Here is a 19,615-nt window from a genome sequence, read left to right as displayed (position 1 = left end):
TAGTGACGATGTGGTTGTGCTTCCTTAAGCTGTGTGAGAGCATGAGTTGCCACACATGCTGGTTTCGGAAGGTCAGTAGTTGTTACTAGAGTAGCGATTGGTGGGGGAATTCAGAGAGCCCACACAGTGGTGACATGTGTGTCTCAAACCTCCAACGGCACATTAATAATTAGAGCTCTGCGGTAACTAGCTTAGCTTCAGAGAAGTGGAAATATCAATTGCATTGTTTTTTAAATCAAAGAAACCAAGTCTTACGTATCAAGTAACCAAAAGGGAAGAGGTCTTTTGGCATGTCAATAGGAAATAATACGTGCCAGGAAAATGGACCAAAGGTCCTAGTTAGGCAAAACTCCCACCGAAATCAAAGGGAGTCTTGCCTGAGTAAAAACTTTGGAATCCGGACCTTGTGTCCCAATCAGATGCCCTGGTGAATCTATTAAAAACCTGAACTAATATTAATCTGTGCCCAAAAAGAAAGAAAAGTAGCTGATGATTGATATCTCAAGTGGGTGTTACATTTAGTGGACTATTGACTTTAGCCCTCACAGTTGTAAAAACACATAGCCTATAATGATAAATGACCAAGAATGTCCATGCAGCTAAGAAGCAACTGTTGCCCTAAATGGCAGCGCTTATGTAAACTAGCCTGCAGCAACCAGAGAGCTGTCCACAACTGCTGAAAGAAAACAATTAGTGGCAGCAACATATACAACTGTCAGGGGAAAGCATGGGCTTTATTTCAGAGTCAAAACTTACACATCCTAAGTGTTTACTCTGCGTTATAACCTGTCTTTCAGATGGAGAGAGATTAACAACAAAGGCTTATCTGAAGGGCTTCACAGCCCAAACACTGAAGCATTATTGACAGCTCCAAAGTTGTACATGATTAATGACGCTTTATAAAATAGAAAGAGGAGAACCAAGGTGCTTCTTCTTGAACTCTTGTCCTTGCACCAGTTTCCCCAGCATTTCAGTGAGGCAGCAACAGGAGTTTAAAGGAATTTATCTTATTATTTATTTGAGGGTTTTTTTCTGTGCACCCAATTGGAAACACTGCAATCTGCATTCACATTTGAACTTTGTCTCTAGGGAGTTCAATTTTAGACTTGTGATGGATTAAAAAAAAAATACTATTATGGTTAAAAGACTTTGGGTTCTGGGAGCTGCTCTAGATATGAATTTCTTTCCTCTTTGCATCTTTTTATATAGTCCTTTTTATTCTTGCTATATCGTATGCTACAATGAGCAGAGCAGCACCTAAATACCTTTAAAAATCTGAGCCATCCTCTGCGTAGGAGGCACTCAGCACCTTTCAGGATACAGCCTTTTGGGGTTTTAGGCTCTGCACAGCAATAGCTGGTTTTCATTTCACACTGTATCGTGTGATAAGAGTCAAACTGGAAAGACGAGCTTCTGTTAGGGCCTGATCCACAATCCACCGAAGTCAGTGGAAAATCTCTTGTGTAATTTAGTAGTCCAGTTAGGAATCCCCACCTCTTTTAAAAGTGATTAACAGAAAGAGTGCCTTGTTTTAAAGACACTAATGTCAGCGACCGAGCAGATGTTTAAGATAAAGCCTGGCCTTGTTGTGTGGTGTATATTTGGAAAACCTCCATTAACAGGTCTGTGGAGAGCGTGGGTTTCTGTTTGCTTTTTTAATAGAACTGCACCCACACACACACTCTTTCAAGATAGTAAACAAAATCTTAACCCAGGTTGGTAGTAAACAGAAATTGTTACCAGCTGATTGCTGATGGTATCAGTGTAGTCCCTGATGGGAAAGTGTCACAGTCACAAAAACCACCAACACAGGTACCCTTATAGACACCCTCAGCAGAGAGGGCAAGGACTGAATTGGTACAGAGAAAGGCGCGCCCTCCAGCTTCTTGTGCTGATCCCTCTAGTAATAGGGCTGAGTCACTACGGCAGGGCAGTTGGGGCAAGCTTGCACAGCTACTCTTCTGTGGCTAAATAGACATTAGTTGTCAGTGCTATCAATCTAGCACCTCTCACAAGCACTAAATTCACTTTAAAAGCATAAGAAGCATATTTCCCCCTGGATGTTAAACCCATGCTGGATCCTAGAATTGATTTTTTTTTTATCTAATAGAAAAAGCATTACTAAGATATCCTATAATGACTATTCAGGTTCATTAAAAAGAAAACACTTTATCTTAAATGCTTTGTCCACGTAAATCCAAAGAGAAAGGGGAAAAAATAAACCCTCTCCATAGCTTTTGTGTAAGAGAAAACCTTTCAGGTAAGAAAAGGTATATGTTATCACTGGATAAAACACCCCAGCATGTACCATCCACATTAAAAGACCATCCAGAATTTCAGAATGTTGGTTGTTTCAAGATGGAATGCTGACATCCTGTCAGGCTGAGGCAGCTTTGATGGCTTGAGACCCATGCTATAAATTCCTCGTTTTGCGGCGTCTCACTATGCAGAACAGCAAAGTGGTTCAGGAGCTGCTTTGCTGGAATCCTTTCTTTCTTTTCTTCTTCCACTGTCCTTTAATCCAAACCTTCTAACCACGTATTGTTGCTGGACTAAATTATCTGGTCTAGTGAAAATAGTATTTCCTATGCCAAACAAGTCTATCTGGGTCCAGTCGTGGAAAGGTATAATTGAATTTACTGTATGCACACACCCAGGGAGGCTTTCAGAGAAACACTTTGTTGGGCGGATCACTAATAAAAATGCAATATGTAAAATCCCTGGTATTAAAACCTTAGTTGTAGCAAGAGCTCACATGCAATCACCTAAAACAATGTATTCAAATTTCTAACCCTAATGCACCCGGGCTGATTATTTCTCAAGCCTTTTACGGGCCATGTAGGTCAGGGGGGATTTACAGCAGCAGGGAGACAGGGTAGGTTGGGACTCTGAAGGTATGTCTATGTGACGTGCCAGACTGTGCCTGTATTATCACAGGTCATGGTAGTGGGTAGTACTAAGAGACACTGCCCTGGTGGGAACACCTCAGGTCAGCATAGTGTTTCCAAGATTGCAGTCACAGCGCCACCCTTTGACAAAGTGTAGTATTCACTTTCCTCCATGCACATAGGAACTGTTCTGCTGTCCTGTAATGGGGTTGTGGCCCCATTCTTTACTCCTTTTGGGGAGTCCTGTGCCAGCAGTAGTGCTAGATTTGCACAGTCCTGGTACATTTGGGTGCTAGGACTGTGATTGTGCCAGGACCCTGAGCCAAAAGGGGCCTGGTGCCTTTCCTTTTCCTTGTGCATGCATGAAGGACTGGGCATAATCAATCCCTATGTGAGGAAGCCGTGGCAGGAACATTGATCCAATTGCATGAAATGTTCTTTGCACCACTTGCCTTTTGCAATAGTTTAGCACACTCACAGAGCAACACTTTTTTCTGACAGAACCATTTTGGCACGTGCACACAATGGCATCTCTTCTGGTTGTTAGGTGGTTCAAGGGTAGGGACAACATTAGTCATCTGACAAAGATCATTTCTGTATTAAACAAAAACTCTTTTTAAACAGAGAGCCTTTTAATGCTTTTCTGGAAAATTGATAGACACAATGCAGTGCGATGAAATATACCTCTCCTGCTACGCTCAAGGTCCCCTGTTTGCTTCAAGTTACCTCATGGATTAGACTGATGTAGAGTGACTGTTGTGAAGTGGAATTTATGGGGTCCAAGAAGTAGTAAAATTCAAAACTTCCCTTCCCTCTTTGTCTGTGGAACATGCACTATTATGATTCCTGCACCTGCGGCTTTTAGAAAAGCACCATAAATGACGAGACTTCGCAAGAATTGGCAACACGGCGCAGAGCCATCACCCCAACCCCTTCTGTCCCATATCCAAACCTTCCTCCATGAGGGCCCAGAAGGGGAACCCCCATGAATGCAGCTCTCTGGCCTGGAGAAGATGCCGTTTCCCTGTGTGATCCCAGTAGCATGTTTGCTCCCTCCACTTGCTTTGCAGTGGAAAAACACTGGCTTCACTCTATTTAAGGCCCTCTGTATCCATGAAAGGATTTTCCCTTGTGTCATTGTAAAGGGTATTTTCTTCTGACCTGGCACAGGAAGCTCTAGGCATGTCTGAAACAAAGGTTGTGTCGATCGCAGATGAGATAGGAAAAATGTCCTGTGTTTTATAAAACAGACTGAAACTGGACTTGTCAATCTGAAAACTCTGCCCACTCCTAATTCTTATAGCTCCATTAGCAAATATGCTTCAGGAGAAAAGGAAATTGCCTTTCCCCTCACCTTAATGTCAGATCATCATTTGGTAACTCCCCCGCATCTTCCTTTTCATGCTGAAGGTGGTGTGCTCATCTCTGCGACCTGTAAGCATCTGCTTCCCTAGTTTTCCGCTTCGTTGCTTCTCTGTTTAGACACTGCCATACCCTGTCCCACATACTAATTACTGACTTTTTGCTTCTGAGGCGCTTGATTCATTGTGGCACATTTTCCCACGTGAAACTGGACATAGAGCCTTGGAAAAGCGTCTTAATGCCTTAATGGACTTCAGAGTAACTCTAGGTTTAACCCAAAAGTTGCTGCAGTGTCTGAGCCAGATGCAGCTGTTTAGGATATTTGAAGTATATCATAGGCCAGACTGTACAAACCTTGCTCGTATTCAGTATCTTACTTCATGAATGCCTCCCACTGAAGTCAATGAGACTTTTTGAAGAGTAAGGTACTACTTGTTGAGAGTAAGTGTTTTATAAGCTGGTCCTCTTTTAAGCAGCAAAGCACTAATTAGACTCGCCTTAATGGCAGCCCTTCTCACGGCTCTCCAGACATGCAAACAAGATTGGGCAGATGCTCTCGAAGGTGGTGGCGTTATAGTAAGTGTCCTGGCAAGTCTGTAGAAAACGTCTCACTTTAAAACACTTCGGCATTTCCACGAAGTAAGGAGCTGTGTTGGTCCAGGGGCTAGTCCTGCGAGGTACTGAGCATTTTTTGGGATGCGTTGATCTTCATTGGTGTTCAACTCCCGTAGCAGGCGAGAATGGGGTCTGATTACCCTCAGTTTATTGGGATGTACTGCTGCTGTTTGTTTCTGGATGCTTTTTTATTTACTTTCCAAAAGACATTTTAACTTCTTAATTCTCTTGTGATGATGAAACTGCTGGAAGATGGAATGGCAAAATTTCCCACAAGACAGAAATACTGAGGGACAAATACTGTCACCCTGTGTGCGTAGCTTGAGCAAATGGGCTTTGTGTAAAGGAGCTTTGTGATTCTGGAGGGTGAATGAGAATCCTCCCTTTGCCCATTGCTCAGTGTCCAACGAGTAGTTCTGTGGCTGTTACTGCAGCTCATGGCTACAATGGTGTCCTGGACCACTGCCCTCACCCTTACTACATTCAGGGGCTATTCTGACTAGTGGATCTGAATACTTATACACCGACTGGATATGCTTTTTCCTTTCTTGTTTCTGAAACACCCCCCTTCATGGAATTTTACATCAACTTTTACAGAGAGGAAGGATGGCTTTGTGGTTAAGGCATTGGACTGGGACCCAGGACGTCTGGGATCAATCTGTCTCTGACTCTGCAGCACACTTCCTGTGTAACCCTCACTTGAGTGGCTATGCCTCAGTTTCCCCACTGTAAAACGGAGATAATACTTATTCCTTTTTTTTACCCTTTGTCATGGCAGAGGCTGTCACTTACTGTGTATATGTACAGTCCAGATCTTAAAGCGCTGAGGCCCTGATCTCAACTGGGACCTCTAGGTGCTACCATAGTACAAATAAGAAATTATAAATAAAAACCTGCATGGAGCACTGTTCTGTGGTGAACAAAGAGTGCAGACTACCCTCTGCAGAGGCTTCCTGTGGCCTGACCACCTTACTCATTGGACCTCACCAGTCCCACTGCCTTTCAGGCCCAGAAGTAGAAGGTTTAGCTCTGAGAGAGAAGCAATGTTTCACAAGCTGGGCTGGAGCTGAGGGGTTGCTCTTTAATTATTACTGTGTGAGGCGCTCAGATACTAGGGGGATGGAGTATCTCGGTACCTTAGATAGATAAATAGATTGATCTAGTCTCTGTATCTGTGATCTTTTTCCTTCACCCACCTGCCTCACATGCTAAAGACCCAGGACTGGATGGCCCCTTTCTGTATGTTAAACTCATTCTGGCTTTATGAGACGTTTCAAGTGTGGACTGAGGATATGACATGGCCCTAACAATCTTCCCCTTCCTAAACGGAGGATACTGCCCCTACAGTCTGCTCCAAAGCTGAGGCCTTCTTATCCCTATTGAGTCTGGGCAAGCAGATCAAACCTGTCCCTTTACCATCCTTTAAACTGCATAATCCCTTCAATGTTACCTTCTGCTACAATTGAGTTGCTTTGCAGTGTCAATAATATAATCCTACTTCAGCTCTGTTCATTTAGTCTGTGGCCATTGCCTGATGGGTGTTTCTATCTCTTTGCCACCTGTCATATTATGATTAATTTATTTTTTACACATCACAAAATTGGCTGAAATTTTTCAGTTTTTTCAAAAACAATTGTTTTTCTAAAACAATTGATGAATTTTTAAAAAACATGAAAAATGTGAATGGAATTTTTATGTTTTTTTTTTTCCTGGCCTCCCTCTGTTTCCCTGTAGAGATGGTTTAAATTTTTTGAATTTCTAAATGTTGATGAACTAACATAGTTTGAGAGAGAGAATTTTCAGGAAAACTTGCCAACTTTTTTTCCCATTTTTTGACTAGCTCTAAAAGTCCTATTTTAGATTGTGATCTTCTAGAAAAGTGTTGCTCCCCAATATCTTTTGGGGTCATAAAATGTAAATCCGAGACTGTTAAGCACATGTGATCATGTCCTTCAGAGAAGGGCCTTCAATATCCTAGTCAGTTACCCACTCTCTTTCTTACTCTCTGCCTACCTTATTCCCCCTGCAGTTACATTTGCATCAGAAACAGTATTCTTCCTTATTTACTGTTCTCAGTTGTTGTAATGTCCATGTGCATCGTTAAGTAGCTACTGTGTTCCATCCCCCAGAAGTGGCTGCATTTCACTGGTTGGTAAAGTGTTTCTTAGGGTATAAAATCCTTTACCTAACATACAAGGGTGTTCTGAGTTATTCTTGCCAAATCTTAAGTTTTCCAAAATCATGAGTCTGACCTCAAAAAAATTATGAGGTCGGCTTTAAAATCATGTGATTTTTTGATGTTCCTGTTACTTTTGAGCCTGTGGAGGGAGACACCTGCCTTAAATACATAAATAAAAATGCAGACCTGTCCATTGGCTACTAGGCAGGGGTCTCAGACTGGCTTCAGTGTAATTGGTAACAGCGGGAGCTTTCCACGAGTGAAAGATATAAGGAGTTGGTGGCCATCTTGACCGAGGACTGCCTTAGGCATTATTCCCATTATATGTAATGGGGAACTCCAGTGATGTTGAATAAGCACAAAAGTTTGTGAGTTTGATACTACCATCAGGAGATCACAAGAGACTTAAAAAATATCAATAATATTATAAAATCTGTGATAAAACCTATGATAAAATATCAAGAGTTAACTTTGGTTAATATCTGAAAAATGCTTTGTGCTCCTCACAGGGTATGGTTATTATTTAGTAACGAGTTAATTTTTCACCTTCATTAAGGGGCCAATACAGTGAGATATGCTGCACAGTCTCTATTATCATTGACTGCAGTGGGAGCTGGGGCACTCAGCCCATCCTAGAGACAGAGTTTTGAGATGCCCTGAAGGAATATTTTCACGTGTTATTAAGATAAGGCATTTTTGTTTTCTAGGCCCTCCGTCCGCTCCCCTGAATCTGATTTCCAATGTCAATGAGACATCAGTGAACTTGGAGTGGAGCGCCCCTCAGAACAGTGGTGGGCGCGATGACATCTCCTACAACGTGGTGTGCAAGAGATGTGGAGCTGGCGACCCCAACCGCTGTCGGTCATGTGGCAGCGGTGTGCACTTCAGCCCCCAGCAGAACGGTTTGAAAACCACCAAGATCTCTATTACTGACCTTCTGGCCCACGCTAACTACACCTTTGAAATCTGGGCAGTGAACGGGGTGTCCAAGCAAAACCCCAGCCAGGACCAGGCTGTCTCAGTCACTGTGACGACTAACCAAGCAGGTAGGCCTCTAAACACACTCTCCTCCTCTTCCTCCCCCTTCTGCTTTTTGCAAATGCCCTGACTTCAGTTCCTGTCTTCGTAATCAAATTAATGAAGAGAACCCAAAATATATAGCGCTGATCCGGATCCATATTTTCAGGATCATTTATGTGGAGTAATGTTAATGTTCAAAGGTAAGCGGTGGGCAGAAAAACAGAAGGGTTTGATTAGGACTTTTAGGTACAGCCCTGCCCTGGGCGCAGTGCAGATCTGCACCACACTGGGAGGCATTCTGCAGCAGCAGTGCCCCCTTCCCATTGCAGCACTTTACTGGTGCATGATAGTGGTCTGTCTCCAGTCTCAGATTATTGGGTAGTGCTAAGGGGGTGGAGCTATGGCCCTGCCTTCTCTCTGCATCCTGTGGGAGAGACCCTAAAAGTGGAAGTGATTAGGATGGGAGTTACAGGGGGAGCAATCTGACTTCCCTAAGCTTTGCCCGGCACTTACAGGGGCTATTCAAGGATCAGGGGTAGTGACTCTTTGCATGCTTCTCCTACACACTATGCACCCTTACAAATGGCAAGCAGAATCTGGCCCATTGTTAAATATCTTCATAACCAAGTTACTAACAACATTTCTGTTTATCAAAACTGAAATAGTTTTTTAATATCAAATGAACCTTTCACCATTTATGCTATTTTGTTTGCTTTTTTGCATGTCATCCTGCCAAGACAATGAAACTTGATTTGTAAGTTTCATCTCTGTTTAGACTATACTCCATTCCACTTTTTGGTTTTGGTTCTCTTTGCTTGACTGCAGGAGAACTACAGTATTCAGTTCAGATTCTGTTTTTAAATTTTAATTTAATGAAAACTGTTTTTATTCAGACACAGACAAAGTTTCAAATACAGCCTCCATGCTGGCAGTGTGTGTGCAAAATTATTTACATATGCACTTGCATTTGTACAACTCAGATCTCTAGACATCCTGCTACCAGACCCTCAGATATATGACCTGATCCAGCAAGGTGCCAAATGGCATCAACTCTCATTAAAGTGAAAGGGACCCAACACCTCTAGGAATGGGTCCGTAGTTACCATTTATGTACAGAATCATGGTTTTGTGTGCACACTGTTGTATAAATATCTAACCAGTTAGAAATACACTTAATTATGCAGGCAAAATTACAAATACAATTTTAGAGTCGTGGTTCCTTTGAAAATTTGGTCCTGTAGTTTTTTTGTAGAACCTTTTAACTGATGATATTCCCTTAAATTGTGATTTCAAAATGCAAACTATTAATTTGGCCAGCACTAGCAGAAAACACAGAGAGAATCTTAGGAGGGAGCTTCAGGAGAGCATTCCATACAGAATATGAAACACCAAGGTTGAGGACTGCAGCGGGATTTGTGTTTTGTGCAGTGAATGCCTAGCAGAGAAACCGTTTTTGATTTTTTTGGCATGTGTGTGGGTTAGTGGATGCATGTATGCATGAATAATTAAGTGGGATCCCTCTACTGTGTGAAAAATTCTAACCATCTTATGATTTAATATTCAAACTGGAATCTGATTGAATATGCAAACCAGAATTGATTTTGTTTATTATCCACGGGTAACAGTTCTTCATATCAGGAGGAATGTATTTTTGCCAATATTTCCTGCCATTAGTCTATCAAATGGTTCAGGAGGCCAGGGAAAACTATGCTAGTGTGAATGAAAAGGAACTCAAAGGTGCCAGACTGCGCCCCCTGCACTTCACATCACATTGGGCATATAACGTCCTAGGATAGCCATGTGAAAAGCAAGAACTTGTGGCCCAAATCTACAAACCTTTCCTCCCAGGAGTTAATCCTTACATATGCAAACAGTCCCTTGACTTCAGTGGGACTGCTTGGTTGAATAAAGGTTTGCAAGGTTGGGCTCTTGGGTTTTACAAGTAGTTATTCATGTAATCATTGTAAATGGGAGTCTGGAGTGCACTAAAATTCCTATGGCAGCAATTTTCTGTTGTAATATTTCATTATAAAGAGACACTGCCATGGTTAAATATATAACCATATATATATCCATCCACAGGGCATGTTTTTGCTCTCACGCCATTTTTACACCAGTGTAACTGCCTTGATTTCACTGGAGTTACTCCCAATTTACACTAGTATAAATTAGATTAGACTCAAGCCCCTACAACGGTGGTCTCCAACGTGGTGCCCGCTGGCGCCATGGCGCCCACCGGGGCATTTATGTGCACCCGCCTAGTGCCCAGCAGGGGAGAGAAGCCGCGGCCCTGCGCCTGCCAGGGACAGAGAACTCCGGGGCTGCAGGCTGCGGGCACCGGTGTTCTCTGTCCCCGGCAGGCGCGGGGCCTGCCTAGTGCCCAGCAGGGGAGAGAAGCCGGGGCCCCGCGCCTGCTGGGGACAGAGTACTCCGGGGCTGCGGGCGCCGGTGTTCTCTGTCCTCGCGGCTTCTCTCAGGCTTCTCTCTTCTCTCTGGATTCATATATTATGTAATATTAAATATGATGTTTTTCGTATTCTTTAATGTACAAATACAAAATAAGCCTTGAAAAATTGTTGGCGCCTGCCACACTCTTCTGAAAACATGAATGTGCTACTGGCCACAAAAAGGTTGGGGACCACTGATCTACAATAAAAAACCTGTTTTGCCAACTTTAGCTGTTAAAACTGAAAGAATTTAAAACACCTTACAAATTTTTTGCTATGTATCCTAAGACATTCCAACACTTGACAGAAGAAAAAAATAGATGCACTCCATGAACATGATTCTTTACTCACGTGAGCAGCCCTCTAGGGTCAAATCCTGAGGTCCTCACTCAAGCAAACACTCTGTGACTGCATATGGCCCTGAGTCTATTAAGTGAGTGGGCAGAATCTGGGGAGTGGGGCGGGCGGGGGGCTGCATGTTAAGTGTGCAAGTATCTGCTAAGGGGATTCGTTGATTTGTTAGTGGTATAGTGGTGAGCATAGCTTCTTTCCAAGCAGTTGACGTGGGTTCGATTCCCAGCCAACACAATACCGACTTGGGGAGAGGGATAGCTCAGTGGTTTGCACATTGGCCTGTTAAACCCAAGGTTGTGAGTTCAATCCTTGAGGGGGCCGTTTAGGGATCTGGGGCAAAAAAAATAGTTGGGGATTGGTCCTGCTTTGAGCGGGGGGGGTGGACTAGATGAGGTCCCTTCCAACCCTGATATTCTATGATTTGGATATGCCATTCTCAGAAAATGTTTCATTACTAACTACAAAATGTGCAATTTCCTGAAATCTCAGAGTAGATTTTTAAATGTTGATATAAAAATGATCTGTATGTGTGAGCCTCTTTAGGAGGGAGCATGTGGGGGCAGATGGAAGGCACTGGGAAATCAGTATATTTATTACTGTACGTGATATGAGCTTGAAGATAGGTACTGCAGCTACAGAAGAGGTACAGTTGAAGGGCACAGGTGCTTTGTGTTTGCTTTTGCCATTTTACTCAACTCAGCTGAGACATTGAACTAGGCTATTCACTTCTGTCTATATATATTTTTTTCAGTTAGCAGCCCTTCTCAGTTTTCAAGTGCTGCAGGAAAATGTTTATATGAAAATAAACAAAACTTTTGTCATTGATTTTTTTTTTTTTGCGGGGGGAGGGGAGGAGAGAAATATATTGAAAAATGTATTAGTCCTAGATCCTGCTTCCTTAAAAGATCCTGTTTCCTTTTAAGACTAAATTTCTGGTCTCAAACCAATTGAAAATCTCTCTTTAATGTTCAAAATAAAACTTCAACGTGGTGACATTTTAAGAATTTTGGCAGCAGAATTCAGCTCAGCTTTCTGTACATTGGTTATAAAATGATACTTTTTTTAGTACCTGGGAAACTGACACACAGGACACTTCCCCTCATTTAAACTTGGAAATATAGATATATTTTAAAGAAGCAAAACATGAAATGGGATGTTGTTGAAACCTACTGGCAGTATCATTATTGCAACGAGCACAACAAATGACTGTAATCAATGTTTTCTAGCACCTGTGGCGAATTTGGCTTGCTGTCTATGTTCATGACCAAATAAAATCACAATTAGTCCATCATCTAAAAGTGAAGTGAATGCACTTGTGGAAGAGCTGCAGGGACACCATTCTCGTACTGTGCCAAAAGAGGCTCTCTTTGACTTGGAAACTCTACCAGGAGGTTGACTGAATGACACACAAATCTCAGAGCCTTATTTTTTCCCAGAGGATAATGCTGCGAAGCTGTTCAAAATTAAAAGTAAATCTCTCAATAAAGAGCTTTCATGGCAAGCAGGAAGCCTTTGTTTCATGGAGGGGGGCACAGTATAGTTTATATTTTTATTAGAATACAGCCTAAGCTGTTTAGGTCTCAAACCTGACAGCCCAGTTCACTGGGAATATTCCTCTATCTGTGTGTATGGCCGCATAGCGTGGTGAGGGCAGTGTTCTGCATTGATGCTGAAGCAGTTCATGTGGAATGAGGGTCAACAGGAACAAACAAACTTCAGATGAGATTCAAACTAGAAGATCATTATGCTACTTTCCTTCCTCCCTCCTTTTTCGGTTTCAATTTATGGGGGACAAGGCTCTCTTTTCGGTCCTTTTCTTGAAGAAATTACATGGCTGATGTTTATGAATAGACATAAACAGGTCGCCTGGTGATTTGTTACCTTGTTAGGTTACCTTCGGCTCAGTTTCTCCTTAAGTGGACCATGGCAGTTAGATGAATACAGGATATACCAATTAGGACAGAAATACTGTATAAATAAGCAGACCTGGTCTTTTCCCTCATCACACCAGACTGTGGATGTTTTAAAAAGTGCTGTTGATCAGAGTCAAGAAAGGATCTTGTGAATATCTCAGACTTTCTGTCCATCTCTGCCTTCCCTCCCTCCCTTCCCCCAGTCTGTCTAGCTGTCTATTTGCTTGTCTCAAAGATGCTTCATCTCAGAGGCAGAGAACTGTGGCAGATCATGCTCCAGTCTTTCTACCTTCTCCCCTCCCCCCTCACATGCTCCCTTGGTCCCTCAGCATCATACAGAACCCTGCCATTATTTGCCTTCCATTTTATGTAGTAACTATCTAAGCCATAGAGTCATCAGTGCTTGGGCTGGACACCTTCCACTGCAGCATGGACCCAAATGAGTTGAGTAGTCCTTGGGGCCTCATTTCAGTGGTAATGATTTTATCAAACTGTGGTATCCATATCCATTCTAGATATTCAAGCTGAACGTGGGGAAGGAAGAGGCTGACACTCTTTTTTTTTTCTCCGTTTCCTTATTGAGGCACAATTACTAAAACAAAGAAAAATCTAAATGATCCCTTGGAAGGAGCCTTATTTAAACAACTAGAATTTTTGGAAAATCAAAGAGGTCAGGGTGGTTTGTTTGCTTCCAAATGACTCACCATCTCTACAGGATTTTATGATAGAGGAACAAATTCTTATTCCATCTTTTGGAGTAACTTCTTTCAAAGCCAGTCTTTCCTTTCAGACGTTGATTAGCATTCCACACACATTGCACCACACAGCACAGAAAATGCATATAGGGTCCTATGTTCTGCCAGTCTGATTTAGCCTGTGCAAAAGCAAATAAGGATCCATGGATATATTGTGCCCTCAGACAGTGTACACTGCATACATTGACAACAATAGAAGTTGCATGCAGAGATCAAGAGCGTGATATGGCCCTTAGTTTGATTCCCATACTTGGAGCAAAACCTGCCAATGCCACTTAAGCTAAGGGGCTTGTTAGTGTTTTCCATTTGAATACCAATGCCACTAAAACTAAGGGTCTGTCAGTGTTTCCATTTGAAACGCCCCCCCCCCCTCCAGGTATTCATAACTCAGCCATAAAGAATTGTTCTACATCGAAATATAGAGATATATATAAAGAGGTTGTTAATTTGCAGGAATTAAAAGAAGCAGCAGCAACCACATGGACACACTTAGGACTTGCCTACAAAAACATATAGTTTCCAACAAGCCTGGGTGTGAATCTACCCTGCACTATCCTGCCATGCACCAACTGTCCATGTGAACCCTGCCAATGAGCATTAACATGCCTTAGGGCACTTTAATCTACTCCTTTTACAAAGCAAACAGTTAGTGCACGGCAGCAGAGTCCCCATGGACAGTTAGTGTATGGCAGGATAGTGCAGGGTAGATTCACATCCCTGCTTGCCACAAACTGTAACTGTTCATATAATGTTCATGTCCATATGAAAATAAAATCAACTGATTCGTCAGATCTGTCTATCTAACTAATCTATCTGTCTCTGTCACTGCAGGACTTGAGCACAGCCTAACTATTTTAAAAATCGAAACCACAATAACTATCCCTTACAGGAAGAATAAACAGCCCAATTAGTTAACAGGTTTTTTGTTTGCATGCCTTTTTATGTGGGGGAGTGAGTGGTAGCAGGCATGTGGGCATGAGTGTGTTGAAAATATTATTGAAAGGAAATTGAGTCAAAGAAAGGAGTTTTACATTTCATTCTGAAAGTTGTGAGGGCCAAGGTTGCAGGAGTGAGTTCCAGCTCCTGTGAAAGTTCTCTGTTCTGTGCTCACAAGCCTCCACCTGTTGGCCTACAGTTCATCGTTCTAGTGGAATGTAGTTTTTCTGGAAGGTCATTGTCCCTTGAGGGAGCGGTGGTTGCACAGGTAGGGAGGGAAGGAGAGCTTTGACTATCAGGACAGGGAACTGAGTAGGACTCCTCAGTGTGTGGAATGATGTATTCATGGGATGTGGTGTGGATGACCACAACTCCTCCAAGAACTAAGAACAGCAGGCAGTAGCGTAGCTAGGGGTGGACCTTGGGGAGTGGCCGCTCCCCACTGAGCACATTCCCCAAAAGTGGCGCCTTTTTAATTTTTACACTCACCCCAGCCGCTCCGGGTCTTCGGCAATTCGGCAGCAGGTCTTCGGAGGCAAGTCTTTCAGTCTTCGGCGGCAAGACTTGGGTATTCCTTTTTTTCTTTTCTTTTTTTCAGCTGCTTCGGCGCCTTTTTTTTGTTTGCTCCCCCTGCTGGTAGAACCTGGCTACGCCACTGACAGCAGGGGGTGATTAGGCAGGTTGTAGCACCTCCAGAGAAGTAACTGGAGATGCTCGCATGTACTAGTTCAAACTGGATTTTCCAGAGACCAAAAGACAAAGGCCTGGTCTACACTGGGGGGCGGGAGGGGAATCGATCTAAGTTACGCAACTTCAGCTCTATGATTAACGTAGTTGAAGTCAACGTACTTAGATCTACTCACCGTCTTCACTGCGGTGAGTTGACTGCTAGCGCTCCCCCGTCGACGCCGACTGCGCCTCTCGCGCCGGTGGAGTACTGGAGTCGACGGGAGAGCGCTCAGGGGTCAATTTATCGCGTCTAGACTAGATGCTGGATCGATCGCTGCCCGCCGATCCAGGGGTTAGTATAGACATACCCAAAAAAGGAGTTTTAGATAAATAACCTGAGTTCAAACTGACTCAGGGTCTTCTTTCTGATCCTGCAGAGGGACAGGTCTTTCTGTCCAAGAGGCGGGGGAGAGGGAGAATCCTTGCAGAGGGGTTGGAAGGACTTGACATGCACAGTCCCCATAAGACTTGATGGGTGACCTTTGGTAAACATCTAACATGCGTGCAGGCTCTTTTATTGTTTTTAATGTGTTTTCTCCGTAATGCTTTCATCTTAAGAATTAATGTGCGTGCTTATAAAGAGCTGTGAGGTAAGTTCTAATTACAGGCAATTTACAAATGTTCATAGCCTCTGAGGAGAGAGCAAAGCAAAGTCTCTTAAGATAGTGTGACTTGCTGGGGAACTCACATTGTAGGCAGGGAACTGTGCAGCCTGGAAAATCCCTGGTCAGGAGGGAGAGACAGGTGGGGTCGCTACACTAGAAATGATCTATGAGGAGTTGGGAGCCTTGAGTGGGTTCCCTTGGTGGACCACGGAGTGGGAATGCAGGTATAGTTGCCCTGAACTGACAGTGTGTTGGCAAGTAGACAGGCTACTGCATATTGTATCAGGTTTTTCAAGATGTGAATGAGTTGTGAATGATAATCAAGCCTGGAGGCAATGAATGAGTGGATTGCCATGGCTAGACCTGTGTCTGATGTGCAGTATTCTGGCCAATAGCAGATATAAGACAGTGGGGTAATTTTTTGTTTCCATAGCTGAAGATCCAGTAGCAATGAGGTATCAGAAGGACACCCAGGACAGACCAGTTTACTAGTCACAATCAGATGCCCTCCATTTTGGGAGAAGTTAGAGAAAATGTATATATATATATTTTAAATTTCTTTTTACCAGCATGGCCCCACCTCCTACCATCTTCCTACCACCACGACCCCACCTTTCTCTACCACCCCTTTTCCAGTTAGTTGCTCCCAATGGGCCAAAGGGATCAGGATCAGACAATCTACTGTAGGAGACTAGGATGACTGTCGTGGGTGTGGGTGTGTTACCTTCCTGCTTAGTGCTTCCTGCTCCTTGTTCCTGTTTGATTCCTGGTTCCTGCTTGCTGAACTCAGTGTTCCAGTTTCTCTTCCTGTATGTGTGTACACAGCATTGGGTGTGTGCAGTAACTCAGAGCCTGCAGCTCCAGACCTGCCATTTGGACTGTTGTTATGTTTTGTTCAGGCTATTGCTGACTCAAGTGGCTCATGGTTATTACACGTTTTTATTGACCATCTACCTGTGTGTCTTGCTTCTTGCTGTTTTGGAACTGCAATTCTGGGGCACATCAGAGCGTAATGTTATGTTGTCAAGGACTGGACCAGCAATAGAGACCTTTGCATGACCACTCAAAATGGGGAGGAGGAAGTGCCTTACATAGACTCTGTTTTGCATTGAGACAATATAGTGTCTTTAGAATGACTCTGGTCCCCAAAAGACTGAGTTAAAGTGACTTGGAGAACATCTGGGTCATGCCAGAGGCCCAGTGCATGGGACATGTGCTTCCCCCTGGCTGTTGTGCTCTTGTTGTGCTGTGGGTTGTGGCAGAGCTGGCAAAGTTCCATTCCAGAATCATGAAAAGAGGGGATTGGAAATGGGAGATGTTTTATTTTATGTTAAAGGAGGTGGAGCAGCACTCCCAGTCTCCTCAGCAGAGTATCACTCCTGAACTCTGTTGGAAAGGAGATTCCAAGCTAGTGAAGGGGAGATTTGGAGAAGGGGTGACATGGTGAGAGTGGCAGATACTGAATGCTTTGCAGCACGATTTGGTAGAGATTCAAGTACATTGTATGTATTATTTTTTTTTAATCTAAACTTTTGTGAATTTTTAACACTTGGAATTCATCTACTAGGCATAAGCAACAACCTCTTTTTTTTAAATTGAATATGTTGATGTAGACCCTTAGCAGGTGTAAATTGTCCTAGCTTTATTGAAATCAACTGAGCTATGATAATTATCACCAACTGAGAGTCTGCCCCTTTTTTTCCCCCATATTGTCTCTCTGAGAAAGTTTTGCTTTTGCTTTTGGATGTTTGAAGGCTTGTAACACATTGCGTTACCACAAAGAGTTTTAAAGCAACACAAATAATGGATTTGAGGAAACCACAGAACTTTCAAATGACTGTTGTAGGAGAGGGCCACAAAGAAATAATCCCAACACATAAAAGAAGAAATTACGTGGAAGGAAAAAATAAGTGGTTAGGTAAGGAATGCTTTGCATTTGGCTGTCTCAAATGCTTACATGTGAGATCTGTCAGTACATCAGAGATACAGAGTGATGGCCAGTTGAAAATTAATTCCCAGGCACATTTAATTATGAATGTAAAAGAGTGTATAGAAATAAGGAACTGCAGTTTTCTCGTTAACAATTCACTGTGTTCATACATACACAGATTGCTGCTTCTACTGATGGTGTATAGGAAAGGTGTAATTATAAGTCTAAGCTTATGTGCTACCATCTTAAAAGCGAAACCAGGAAAACTATTGTTGGGAGAGATTAAATTATTATTTTAAGGTAATTGCAGTTTTACACAAAGAAATAAAAATAACAACTGCCTACTTTCTGGCAAAGCCATCTGCACCACCCATTTCCATGAATTTGTATTCAAGGTGGGGAATATAAGTCCCGGTCATGGGGGAAAGAAAAGCTTTCTAAAGAGTCTTAGTAAATAACCAGCTTCAGGGTTCAGTGAACAGCTTAGACAAGTTGCATGTCAAATAGTGCCAAGAAGTAATTACAGCATTTAAATAAAAGTTGGTCACATTTTTTAAAAGATCTGATGGTTCACTATGGGAAATGGAAGATTTTTACTTGCCCTCAGCAGAAAAGATTGTTTCATCTTCAAGACTGAGCAGCACCAACCTTTATTTTTATTTACATTTATTAACATTAAGCTAGATGTATACCTCGGACCCCATTCTGATCTGTGTTATGCCAGAGCAAATTCAGAATAACTAAACTTGAGATCAGACCCTATGGGTCTTTATTTACTACGAATTAGTTAGCTGCATATTTTCCCTTCTTGGCAATGCTTGTTCACTCTACAACTCTCTCCATTGGTATTCTAATCTGAGTGATTCCCCAAAAACACTGCGTGGAAGAGTTTTCAATTCTTTATAAAAGACGGTTTGTGGCTACCAAACGTTCAGATGGGCTTCTTATTTTTCTAGCTGTCTTCCCAACTGACTCAAGTATTTACTATCTACAGAGAGCAGCCAGAAAGACACCAGAATCCAGTCTGTAGTTGAGCAACAATAAAAGGATTCAGAGAACTTTTATCAAAGCTTCCATTAACCCCCTGCTGATGTCCTCAAACAGGATTTTTTTTAGAGAGTGGAAACACAAAAGCTAGGCTGCACAACTGCCCCTGTGTGTCCATTCAGAGGTTTTAAATCCTCACAGTTACTAATTAAAATGCCATGCAATGTAGCACAAATAAACATAGCCTGTCTCTGAATTCCAGAGTTTCTGCAATGACTCCTGATTTGAGGAACAGGTTAGTAAATTGACCTGGCTGTGGTCAGGGTAGTCCTGTTCCATTCATATATTTAATGGTTAGTTTGTAGCTGCTGTTGAAAAAAGTGTCTCAGATCTATCCATATGCATGAAAAACACTCCCAAGGATTTCATTCTTTGATGTCTTCTGTTTTTCTTTTTGCAGAGAGATTTATTGATCAATGAGGGCCAAATAGAGCTGTAGCATGTCTACTGGACTCTGTAATCAAAGTGGTAATGTTTTGCTGGACATCATAATGCTGAGCTTTCCAGTGACATTTCCTTCACTCAGATTTGTCACTTCTGATTTGGCCCCACGTGTGAACTGGCATGAAGAGAGTCCTCTATTATTATGGCAGGACTCCAGTGGGTTCCTCCTCCCCAAACAAATCATGTAAATGCATGTCCGCTCTCTGCATACACTTGAAGGATTTCATGGCATCTCTTTAGATTACTGTACTCTGCCTTTATTACTAAATTCAAGAGCTGGTATCTCAAAACTCTGATTTAGTAACCTACTTGGCTGTTGGAGTACTTTGATTCAGGGTCTCTGAGAGTAATATTTTGTAATCTCTAGGTAACAAAAATTTACAGTGTTTTT

The 19,615-nt window shown here is 42.6% G+C and overlaps 1 protein-coding gene across 2 annotated transcripts in view; it reads left to right on the top strand.

The window, feature by feature from the left end:
* The window catches only part of EPHA4 (EPH receptor A4), a 130,284-nt gene that overhangs the window by 62,180 nt on the left and 48,489 nt on the right, over positions 1 to 19,615 (top strand). For both annotated transcript variants that reach the window (XR_003899795.1, XM_029911146.1), the window contains exon 5: positions 7,752 to 8,090. Coding sequence is in view for 1 of the 2 variants with exons in the window: in XM_029911146.1 (XP_029767006.1) it covers positions 7,752 to 8,090 (339 nt within the window). In the remaining variant the exon portion in view is untranslated. The remainder of the gene's footprint in view (positions 1 to 7,751; positions 8,091 to 19,615) is intronic.

This window comes from Terrapene carolina, unplaced genomic scaffold, assembly GCF_002925995.2.
Source record: "Terrapene carolina triunguis isolate 2854851 unplaced genomic scaffold, T_m_triunguis-2.0 Scaffold88, whole genome shotgun sequence".
NCBI classification, from domain to species: Eukaryota; Metazoa; Chordata; order Testudines; family Emydidae; genus Terrapene; species Terrapene triunguis.
The sequence above is the reverse complement of the archived record's forward strand: the minus strand, read 5'-3'. Positions and strand labels throughout refer to the sequence as shown.